The sequence below is a fragment of the Passer montanus genome, unplaced genomic scaffold (genome assembly GCF_014805655.1).
Source record: "Passer montanus isolate IOZ18808 unplaced genomic scaffold, ASM1480565v1 scaffold98, whole genome shotgun sequence".
NCBI lineage: Eukaryota > Metazoa > Chordata > Aves > Passeriformes > Passeridae > Passer > Passer montanus.
The window spans coordinates 1,462,965-1,474,157 of NW_024375256.1; the positions used below are offsets into that span (position 1 = coordinate 1,462,965).

General features: G+C 63.8%; 2 protein-coding genes across 2 annotated transcripts; one reads left to right on the forward strand and one right to left on the reverse strand.

Moving 5' to 3' along the window:
• The first annotated feature begins 111 nt into the window (after positions 1 to 111).
• On the forward strand, positions 112 to 3,982 carry APRT (adenine phosphoribosyltransferase). The gene is made up of 5 exons (XM_039696552.1): positions 112 to 248; positions 644 to 747; positions 1,718 to 1,851; positions 2,622 to 2,700; positions 2,952 to 3,982. Exons 1-5 carry the CDS (start codon positions 169 to 171, stop codon positions 3,092 to 3,094), a joined length of 540 nt encoding a protein of 179 aa, XP_039552486.1. The 5' UTR covers positions 112 to 168; the 3' UTR covers positions 3,095 to 3,982.
• A 1,425-nt stretch (positions 3,983 to 5,407) lies between these two features.
• On the reverse strand, positions 5,408 to 9,876 carry CDT1 (chromatin licensing and DNA replication factor 1). Its single transcript, XM_039696565.1, is given in 11 exon segments — positions 5,408 to 6,106; positions 6,186 to 6,324; positions 6,326 to 6,391; positions 6,486 to 6,620; positions 7,059 to 7,247; positions 7,452 to 7,555; positions 7,808 to 7,956; positions 8,047 to 8,241; positions 8,599 to 8,807; positions 8,889 to 9,047; positions 9,398 to 9,876. Coding segments are annotated over 11 exon segments (1,860 nt in total). The 5' UTR covers positions 9,749 to 9,876; the 3' UTR covers positions 5,408 to 5,942.
• Between the last annotated feature and the right edge of the window lie 1,317 nt (positions 9,877 to 11,193).

Sequence of the window (11,193 nt, forward strand, 5' to 3'; positions counted from 1 at the left end):
TGGAGCTCAGTGCCCCGGGGTACCGGAGCCCCAAACCCGGGCGGCCGGACGCTCCGTGCCCAGCGGTGCCCCACGCCCCGTGCCCGGGTGCCGGCCCGCCCCGGTGCCGCCCCGGGNCCGTCCCTCCCGGCCCGCCCGGAGCTGCGGCGGCTGCGCGGCGGGGCCGCCATGAGCGACGAGCGGCTGCGGACGGTGCGCGACCGCGTGCGGCCCTTCCCGGACTTCCCGGAGCCCGGCGTGCTGTTCCGGTGGGCACGGGCACGGGCACGGGCACGGGCGGGAACGGGATGGAGGTGGGGACGGGGATGGGGTCGGGGAGGGAACCAGGGCCGAGCTTGGAGCCGGAACGGGGGTTGGAACCGGGACAGGGGATGGGAATGGGGCCGGGATGGAGCAGGGCTGGAACTGGGGAGGGGACCAGGGCTGGAGCCGGGCCGGGGACTCGCTGCCAGCTCCTGTGCCCGCTGCCCATCCCTTGCCCTGGCAGCACCGGGCAGGAGCCTTCCCCGGGCCCTGGAGCCTTCCCCGGGCTCGGGAGCCTTCCCTGGGCTCAGGAGCATTTCCCGGGCCCAGGAACCTGCCAAGGCTCAGGAGCTCAGCATTTCCAGAGCAGCCCCTCACCCGCTGCCCTCCCTCACTGCAGCGATATCAGCCCCTTGCTGAAGGATCCTGTGGCCTTCAGGACTTTGATCGATCTTCTGGAGGATCATGTGAGGGCGTCTTTCCCGAAAATCGACTTCATTGTGGGTGAGTGTTGGTTGGACAGCCCCGAGGCCAGGGCAGAGCAGTGGGTCCCGGGTGGGAAGTGTGGGGTGGCCCTTGGACACAAAAATCACCTGAACATTGGCCTCTGTGACATGGTAACACCAGGACAGATTGTACCCTTTGCCTCCTGCTGTGATTTCCTGAAATGCTGGCGTGGGATGTGGCAGGTGCCCTCTGACACTTCCGTGCCAGTTGCATAATTCTGTGTTAAAGAGGAGGGGGCACACAAAGCCTGCTGTGCCCGCAGTGTCCCCACGCTGTCCCCAGGGCAGGCTGACCCTGCCCCAGCTGGTTTTCCTCAGGGAGCTTTTCCAGGCCAGCACAAACGGCCTTGGTGGCCAGGGCACCTCAGCTCACCTGGCAAAGTGTGAGGAGGGCAGAGCTTGGGCTGGGCCACAGCCAGGGGGGCACAGACCAAACCTGGCCCAGGTGAGATCAGTGAAGGCTGCCCAGAGGTGCAGAGTTCTGCTCTGTGGCTGGACTGATACCAGGGCCCTGCTGGCTTTATCTCCAAGGAAAAGGGTCAGAGGGGAGGGGAGTGGGCTCTTGGGGCCAGCAGCAGCACATGTGGGTGAGAACAGGAGTATGGGCTGTGTTTTCAACCCTCAGAAGTGACTTGAAGAGCAAATTGCTTTTAGAATGGGAGGATAAAACAGGGGGGTTGTGCCAAGACCCTCCCCTAGAGGAATGGCTCTGATCTGAGCGATGGGACAAGAGGAAAATGCCTCAAGTTGCACCTGGGGGGGTTTAGGTTGGATATGAGGGAAAATCAATTCACTGAGAGGGCGATCAGCTGTTGGCACAGGGCAGTAGTGGAGTCACCATTCCAAAAATTGTGTGGATGTGGCACTTGGGGACATGGCTCAGTGCTGGGAAATGCTTGGACTTGGTGGTCTGGAGGCCTTGTCCAAGGTGAATGATTCCCTGAGTGCCTGGTTCTGCTGTGCCCCAGGGCTGGACTCACGGGGGTTCCTGATCGGGACCCCGCTGGCGCAGCGCCTGGGCATCGGCTTCGTGCCCGTGAGGAAGAAGGGAAAACTGCCTGGAGCCACCCAGTCCATCTCCTACAGCCTGGAATACGGCAAGGCAAGGCCTGGGGGGGCCAGGGGGGTAAACCCACGGGGAGGGGGTCCCAGGGTGGGTTCTGGTGTGTGGATAATCCGGCACAAGCCCCGGGAGCGGCCCCGAGCCGCGGTCGCTCCGTTCGTGCCCACGGGTGATGTTTGGTGCTGTGCCCTGATTCTTCTCGGGGGGTTGGTGCTCAGACCCGGTGCTAAACGGCTTTCTTTGGCTTGAATTCAGGGGCATGACCACGGAGAGTGTCCCCCACTCTGGCAGTAAGTGCTGTAAGTCAGAGCTGTCCCGCATGGCTTCCCCCGTCCCGCCCCGTACCCCGCGGCTGCTCCGGGGCTGGGCCTCTGCCTGTGCTGCTCCCACCAGCAACTAACAGCAGCAGAACCCCCTAAGCCAGGCCTAAGCCATGAGGGTTGTTTGGGCCAGCCGTGGCACATCCAAACAGGTGCCAGTTTGGATCTGGCTCTAGGCAGAGCCCCCCAGTGCGTGACAGATTTTCCTCACTGCAGAGCTGCTCTGGGATAAGATTCCACCATAACTCACACCATGAAATTTTCAGGATCTTGGTGTGCCAGAGGGCTGGCCCAGCAATCCCCTCCCTGCTCTGTGTTTCTGTAGCGCTCTCCTGTAGCTGGAATTTGTGGGGTTTTTGGGATTTTAGGTGCTGGGTGTTTAGGCTGATGTCGCTGAGGACTTGTCTGTGTTCCAGCATGAACCAGCAGCTCGTGAGGGGCTTCTCTCCAAGGCCAGAGTAAAACAAAGCTGCTCTTTGCTCCCTGCAGGCTGAGCTGGAAATCCAGAGCGATGCTCTGGAACCAGGACAGAAAGTGGTGATTGTGGATGACCTGCTGGCAACTGGAGGTGAGGGAAGCACGTGTGGTCCTGTGTGCATGGAATCATGGAGTGGCTGGGTTGGATAAATCCCTTCCAGTGCCACCCCTGCCATGGCAGGCACACCTCCCACTAGCCCAGGTTGCTCCAAGCCCATCCAGCCTGGCCTTGGGCACTGCCAGGGGTACCCACACCTCTCTGGTACCTCAGCTGGCAGCAGCAGGGGTGGCTGTGGGCTGGAGCTGCCCCCGGAGTGAGGATGTTTCTGCTCCCCTCCACAGGTACCATGGGTGCTGCCTGCGAGCTGCTGAAGAGGCTGAAGGCTGAAATCCTAGAGTGCCTGGTGATCATAGAGTTAAAAGGCCTGAAAGGGTCGGAAAAGCTGAATTCCATCCCTTTCCACTCCCTGCTGCAGTATGACTGAGGAGCAGCAGGGAGGAGGGAGCACTGGGAACAAATCTGGGGCTTTGGGTAGTGACTGGATGTCACAGGGGGGTGGGGAAGGGGGTTAAACACAGGTTTTGAGCATGGCCAGATGCTCTTCAATCCTAAATTTCACTGTGTTGAGTGTAATGATCCCTTTTGGAGTTCATCCTTTTAGGAAGAAGGAACAGATTGACTGGGAGGGGATGGAGACCAAGATGCAGCTTCTCTGAATCTGTGGTTTTAGGAGACCAAAGTGACAATATTGCTGCTGAGGCAGGAGAGCTCTGACAGGGCACCAGTATTCCCTGGGTTGGGCTGTCAGCCTCCAAGGAACCTGCTAAAAAATTCCCAAAGAAACACAGGGGATGGGGCAAAAAGCAATTCTTTCTCTAAGGGACAAATCCTGCTGTATTTGACCTCAGGAGGGGCTGGCTGCTCTGTGCTGTCACTCACACCAGAACAAATTGCTCTTACACCAGGGCTGTGCTTGTTCAGGAGAATGAACTGCCTGCTGTATCCTTAAATCAGGATGGTGGTGCTGTGGGAAGAGCCCAGCCAGGGCTTTCCTTCCCTGGAGACCACAGGCACCTTTTGTTCAGCAGGAATTCCCCATCTCCTGCACCACATCCCTCCTGTTGGGCTGTTCTGGGCCCCCAGGCTGCTGCCAGCTCAGAGCATGACCCTGGTGGGAGCTTGGTGCCACGGGAGGGATGTTGCAGTGGTCCCAGGTGGGTCATGGGGTTTTGGAGATGCTTCCTCCAGCACAGTTAAATCCCTGTGTGCCAAAACTTCCACAAGCCTGGAACCAGCAGGGACTGTGTCCCTGGCCCAGCAGGGACTGGACTCACGGGTAAAATAAATGTTGATGTATTTTTATATTTCCTAAGCTGTCTCAGAGCTGTTCTTGCAGTGGCTGAAGCTGTGAATGACCCTTGGCAGGGTCTCTCTGCAGCCCCAGGTGGTCAGTGGGGCAGGGCTGTGGTGTGAGCTCTCCCTTATCCCCAAACGCTTGGAATTGTTTTCCAGGGAGCATTCAGGTTCCTTTTCTTCACTTTGCACCAACCTCTGGCTGGAGAGGCTTGGTCAGCTCAGCTCCCCTTCCCCATCCAGCACCTGGGGCCAGCTCCCAGCCAGCCCTCCCACTTGGAAGGACCATTCCAGCTATTCCCATCCCCATTTCCTGCAAAGCCCCTTCAGTGCTGCTCAGTTCACACTGAGGAACACAATTCCCTGGGGATCAGGGCCTGGGGCAGGCAGCACCTCACGGGCTTGGCAGCAGGAGAGGGTCCCTGCTCCAGAGGAGAAGGAAAATCAATTCCACCCCAGAGAGCCGTGGAAAGCAGCTGCGTGCCGGGGAAGCGGCGTCAGCCCTGCCAGTGCCAGCAGGTGACATCAGGGAACGTGGGGACGGTGCCTGGGCCCTGCCTGGGCTGCCAGCAGCCCCTGATGTCATTGCTTGGAGAGACGAGGCCGGGCAGGAGCAGCTTCCAGGTGGGAGAAGGGTTTTATCCCGAGGAGCAGAACGGGAGCTCGCTGGAGCTCTCCTGGGATGCGAGTGTGGCTGCCAGGCTCATTCCAGCTCCTTTCCAGTCCTGCTCCTTCCCACCACGGTGGGGTCCCTGAGCATGGCTGGGAGCCCAGCCTGCCCCAGGAGCCCCCAGCCTCACACCCAGCCCCTGGGGGGGTTTAATCCCTTCTCCTCCTCCCTGGAAACTGGGCACACTCCTGCCAGCAGTGTCGGCCAGCTGGGCTGCACGGGCCTGGAGGAGGAGGAGGAGGAGGAAGGCCTTTGCTCCCTCGGGAAGTGCTGTGGGATCTCAGACGCTGCCAGACTCCAGCCCAGCACTTAAAGGTGGGGAATATGCCCAGGAGCAGCGTGGGATGAAAGGATGAAGGAGTCCCCTTTCCCTGCAGGTCCCCAGCTCCAGGGAGCAGTGTGGGGTGTGTGTGACGTGGCCCTGGGCAGCTCCCACCCCTCCCTGCGCCCACACTGCCCTGAGCTGGGCACAGTGCCAGCCTGCACCTCTGCAGCCATCCTCACCCTCTTTGTCCCTCTTCCCAAGCCACTTCAGCCGAGTGGCCTGGGATTTCCCCTGGGAAAAAAAAAACACTGGATCCCTGTCAGCCCTCCCTGCCCCGGTCCCTGCAGCAGCTGCTCCCCCAGCCCCATCTACAAAAGCTGCATTCAGCTCCCTGCAAACCCACGCTCACTTTTTCCAGTGAGTTTTTCTCCAGGAGCTGGATGAGGACCCAGCCCTTCCCAGCGCCAATTGCCATGGAGAACCACGAGACAGGCAGCGAGGAAGAGCACTGGGTTAACACAAGTCAACTATATTTAAAACATTTAATACAAATGTGTTTTGACAAGTCCTGCAGTTGTTTCCAGCAAGGACTGGAAGATGAGTTTTCCCTCCCTTAAAAACAGAACGAGGCCCGAAGCTCCAGAAACATCAATTTGTGACTTTTTCTCTCACTCCTCCCTGCCTGCCACCCTCTCAGCCTGTTCTAGCCCATCAGGACCCAGTTAATGGAAGAAACCTCTGAAATTGGACCTTCAGGAGACCCCTCATGCATTGAACCTTCAGGAGAACCAGGAAAGGGAGAAGAAAAGGTTCCTCAGGTTTTGGTCGCTTTCATCACCACCCCAGGACACAGGATCACTCCAGGACTAGGGGACCTACAACCCTCACGGCTCCCACCACAGGAATTAGTTAAATTAAGGCATTTTGCCCTTCCTCAGCCACCCGAGGACGAGCCTCCCTCCAGCCCACCCCAGAACCCAGAGCGCTGTCGGGATTTGCTACATTTTGAGGAGATTGCACAGGAAAAACCCAACCCTGAGGGGCTCAGAGGGCTCCGGCCTCCTTGGCCGCCCTGTTGAGCCTCTCGGTGACGAGGCCCAGGTCCTTCTCTTTGTCCAGCTTGACGTAGGTGTCCGTCTTGAGGGCGTGGATGCCCACCCAGTCGGGCAGCAGCTCCGCGAAGAGCCGCACGTGTTTCTCCATCTCGCCTGCGGCCGGGGGCAGCGGGGTCAGCGCGGGGCTCCCCGCAGCCCCCTCCTCGGGCAGAAACCCCCCTGCAATTCCTACCTGGCGCCACCAGCTCGGGGCAGCTGTCGGCCAGGCGGGCGCAGAGCAGCTCCATGCCGAGCGCCGGCTTCTTCTCGGCCACGAAGACGCCGCGCAGGAGGCGCGCCATGGCCGGCAGCCGCGCCAGCCGCGCCGCCCGCCCGCTGCTCCTGCCGCGCGTCCCGCGTCAGCAGTGCCGCCAGCCGCCGCGCCTCCTTCGCCCGCACCTGCGGGAACCGGGGTGAGCACGGGCACCCCGCGCCCGGGGGGGCACGGGGAGAGCCCCCAGCCCCGCGCGTGGCACGGCACGGCGTGACTCACCCGCTCCAGCAGCCCCTGGGACACCCCTCTGAGCGCGCTGGGGACGCTGGCAGGGGCCGGGGTTGGGGAAGGCGCCGCTTCCCCCGCACTGGCTTCGGCCGTTCTGAGGGCCAGGTTGGCAAGAGCTTTTTCCATCTGCTCATGTGGAAGAGGGAGGAGGAGTTGGGTTACAGTTCAGGCTGGAGGAAGGAGAAGTTTTTCCCCTCTGCCGCCCCCGCCGTCACCCGGCAGCCCAGAGATCCCAGCCCAGCGATCCTGAGCCATCCTGCCTGCACAGAGGAGTGTGGGCTGCTTCATGGAATGGTCTGGGTGGGAAAGGACCTGGAAGCTCTTCTCATTTGCAGCCTCCTGCCATGGCAGGGACACCTTCCACTAGCCCAGGTTGCTCCAAGCCCTGTCCAGCCTAGCCTTGGACACTTCCAAGGATGCAGGGGCAGCCACAGCTTCTCTGAGCACCTCCCAGGGAGGAATTCTGTCCCAGTATCCCACCTAACCCTGCTCTCTGGCAGTGGGGAGCCACTCACACCTTCCCAGAGGTGACACAGACAGAGCCAGCCCCATGCCCTGCCTCACCTTGGGGCTCAGCATCCCCCGGGCCGTGCTCAGCACCTCCTGGGCCGTGCTCAGCCTGTCCTCCTGCGGCGGCCGTGGCAGCTCCACGGGGCTGATGTCTGGCACCTCATCCACATTGAAGCGGGGATGCCACCGGGTCAGCTTCTCCTCTGGCACCACCATGGGAGGGCTGAGGGCAGCCAGGAACGCCTGGAGAAGGGTGAGAGCTGTGTCATGGCACCAGGAAGGGAGAGGCAGCCGCTGCTCTGCGCTCCCAGCACAGCTCAGTGACACAGGGAGCGAATTCAGAGCCCAGCTCTGAGAGCAACTTCGGTGTCCTTCAGCCGGGATGGCACCAGTGAGAGCCCCAGAGCAGGGGGTGCCAGGTGCCCATCACCTTGTGGTGCCCCTCACCTTGTGGTGCTCCCTGACGATGTTCACCAGGTTGCGGTGGAATTCCCTCCGGCGCTCCAGCAGCCGCGACGCCGACAGGTGCGGGCGCCCATCCACCTTCTCCTCTGCCAGGAGGGACACGAGTGTCACCCACAGCACCCCAGCGGGGCACAAACCACGGCAGCCTCGGGAAGGACAGCACCAGAGCCCTGCCATGCAGCTGAGGGTCGTTCTCCCTCCTGTCCCAAACCTGTTTCTCATTTCCAACACACTCAGAGGCTCCAATTAATGGACCAAGCAGAGAGCATCCCTATGGATTTAGGGATCAGCCAGGACTGAGCATACCCCAGCTCTCAGGCACCCCAAACCATCCATACCTTCCCCCAGGACTGGCTCCAGCGTGAGCTGATACTCAGACTTCTTCTTCCCGTTGCTGCCGAAGGTGGGGACGTTCTTCTCCTGGCGCAGCCGGTACGAGCTGGGATACACAGCCTTGATCTGCCCCAGGTGCTGCTCTTCAAACTGCCTGTGACAGCACCACGGAGGTTGGGGACGCCCAGAGCTTCAGCTGGGACCCCAAAAGGGGCTGCTGGGACCCCGAAAGGGGCCAGCTCACCTGCGCATCATGTCCTGCACGCCCTGCTTGACCTTGGCGAAGGTGACGGTCTCAGCGCGGTTGAAGAGCATGCCGGTGATGGTGTCCACGCTGCGGAACATCTCTGCCAGCACCCGGAACTTGTAGGGCAGCGTCAGCCCCGGGGGCAGCTCCTGGGCCAGGGTGTGGAACCGCTGGTACGCCGGGGGCTTCTGGCTGTGAGGGCAGGACGGGGTCAGGGCGCTGCTGCTGGCACAGTGCCCACCCCAAACCCCTTCTCTGGGCAGGTATTGGGGTCACATCACCTGGGGACATCGGTGTCACAACACTCAGAGCCCCCACAGCCCTCACAAAGCCAGTTCAGGGCTGTGGCAGCCCCCTCAGATCCCCCTGCAGCTGCTCCTCACCCGGTCTCTGCCCCAGGAGCTGCCTCCCTGGTGTCCCTGGTGTCCCCGGTGGCCGCTCTCCTCTGCTGGGCATGCTGCTCCAGCTGCCCCCACAGCCCTCAGACCCCCACAAAACCACTTCAGGGCTGTGGCAGCCCCCTCAGATCCCCCTGCAGCTGCTCCTCACCCGGTCTCTGCCCCAGGAGCTGCCTCCCCGGTGTCCCCTTTGTCCCTGGTGTCCCCGGTGTCCGCTCTCCTCTGCCGGGCGCGCTGCTCCAGCTGCCGCACGCGCTCCAGGCGGCTCCGCAGCTCAGTGCCAGTCCCGCTGGGCACACGGGGCACCTGGCCCAGCACCTTCATCCTCTGCAGGCGGCCCTGCAGCTCGGCCACGTCCTCCTGGGCAGGGAGGGGACGCGGGGTCAGGGCGGGACGCGCGGCACCAAACCCGCCCGGGAGCGGAGCCGGGTCAGCCCGTACCCGCTGCAGGCGCCGGGCCGGCCCCGGGGCTGCCGGGCCGGGCTCTGTGCCCGTGTCCTGCCCACGGCCCGAGCCGGTGCTGCCCGGGGGGGACACGGCCGGGTCCCGTGAGAGCGGTGTCGGGGGCCGAGGAGTGGCCAGAGGAGAGGAGCTGGTGGCCTGCAAGAGAGGAGAGTTAGGGGCTGTCCGGGGAACCCACCCGCCAGGATCCCTGCCCCTGTGCCCCCCAAAGTCTGCACGGGGAGGGGGAGCCACGGAGGGCCTGCAATAGGGGCAGGGGGGCTGAAGGGGGCGAGTTTTGGGGCTCGTGCATTTGGGGCAGGGGTAAGTCCGGGCGAGGGGGGGATTGTGAATCAGGAGAAGGGGAGGCGAGATCGGGGGGTCCTGCACGGGGAAAAGGGGTCGAACGCTTGCGGGGCTGTTGTTTTGCGGTTCCCATTCACTCCCCGCGCCCTTATCCTCCCGCAGCCCGTCTCAGGGCCGCATCCCCCACGCCACCATCCCCCTACCGCTGCCGGAGACCCCGGCTCCGCGTCCCGGGGCAGCTCCAGCCTCTTCCGCGCCGACTTCCCGCTCGGTTCCCCGAGCCGGGCCCCGAGCGGCGACCCCGCTTCCATCTCCCGGCGGCTCCGCTTCCTGCCCGCCAGGCCCCGCAGCGCCGGCGAGCCCCCGCGGGCCGGGGTGCGCGGCGAGGCGGGCAGCGAGGGGCCGAGCGCCGCCGGGACACCATCCTGCCCCTCCCGGTGCACCGGGCGGGCGGAGAGGGCGGCCTTGAGCGGGCGGCCGCCGCCGCGCTTGGCCGGGGCTCCGGGGGTCGCTTTTGTCTGGCTGAAGAAGTCGGTGAGGCGGAGCTGGGCCATGGCCGCGGCCCGGTGCTGGTCCCGGTTCGGTTCCCGGTGCCGGTGCCGCTCCCAGGAGCACGTGCGGCCGGTCCCGCGCGCTTCTCGCTTGGCGGGAGCCCGCGCGCCGAGGCCCCGCCCACCGGGGGGCGGGCGGCGGTCACGTGAGGCGGGTTTGGCGCCACCGGGCTCTTAAAGGGGCCGCACCCCCCGGAGCGGTGCTGCACGTGGGGGCCCGGGGGCGCCGGGATGGCTCCAGAGGGGACCGGGACAGCTCCGGGGCACGGGGAGTCCGACCCTGCTGGGGCAGGGAGCAGTGGTGCGCCGTGGGCAGGGATGGAGGTTGCCTGCTCTGGCTGGGGCTGGGGGGGCAAAAGCCGGGAATTTCCATTGGAATGATGCTGGTGGTGATCCCTCAGCTGCTCCTCCCGGTGCCCTGACTGGCTTTCACCGGGAGCTCCATGGTGGCGTGGGGACGAGGGGCTGCAGGGGCATTGTGCCCCTGCCCACCATGCCATTCCCTGCCCGCCATGCCATTCCCTGCCCGCCATTCCATTCCCTGCCCTCCATTCCCTGCCCGCCATTCCCTGCCGCTGTGCTGCTGGCAGTGCCCGGAGCTGGGAGAAGCCTCTGGCCCATCGCTGCCAGACCAGGCACTCAGGCCGTGCCCGCAGCACTTCACGGAGCCTCTCTGCCCCATCCCTGGCAGAGCAGCAGGGCCGGACCCAGCCGGGCAGGGCAGGGCTCTGGGCTGCCATTCCCGGTGCCCGTTCGCTTCCACAGCCTCCATTCCCGCCTGCACCGCCCTTTCCTGGATCCCTGCTGGCCTGGGCGTGTGGGCAGGAGCAATTCCCACATCCAGACATGGTGTTAGTGCTGAACTTCTCTTTGTGGTGACGAGTGTTCCGTTCACACGAGCAGCTCCCTCCGATCCCAGGGCTGAGTCCCCGTGACAAGGATGCTCCCACGAGGGGCTGTGCCCGCTGACCCCCTGGATCCACACTTTGGGGAGCCACCAGGCCCCTCCTGGTTGGGCTGTGCCCACTGACCCCCTGGATCCACACTTTGGGGAGCCACCAGGCCCCTCCTGCTCTGGGGGTTACGGGTGGGCAGGGGGGCCTGCGTGGCTGGGGCACATTTGGGGTGAGGAGGAGGAGACCCTGGAGCTCTGGGGGGAGCCCAGAGGAGAGTGGGGAGCAGCGTGCCAGCTGGATGCCAGTTGGTGAGCCGTGTTGGGAAAGCAAGCGCGGGGAAGCCAAGGAATGTGGAGAATTCCACGGGCCGGTGGTTCCTGCTGGATGGAGGCTGGTGGTGACCAGCACTGCCAGGTGGCACCGGCCATGCTGCTGTGCCACCAGCTGTGCCTGGCACCTTCCCACCGGGATTCGGGACTGAGCCAGCCCAGCTCCAGATGTGACCCCAGCTCCCACACCTGGGCTCCCAGTTCCAGGGGGTGTGGGTCTGCA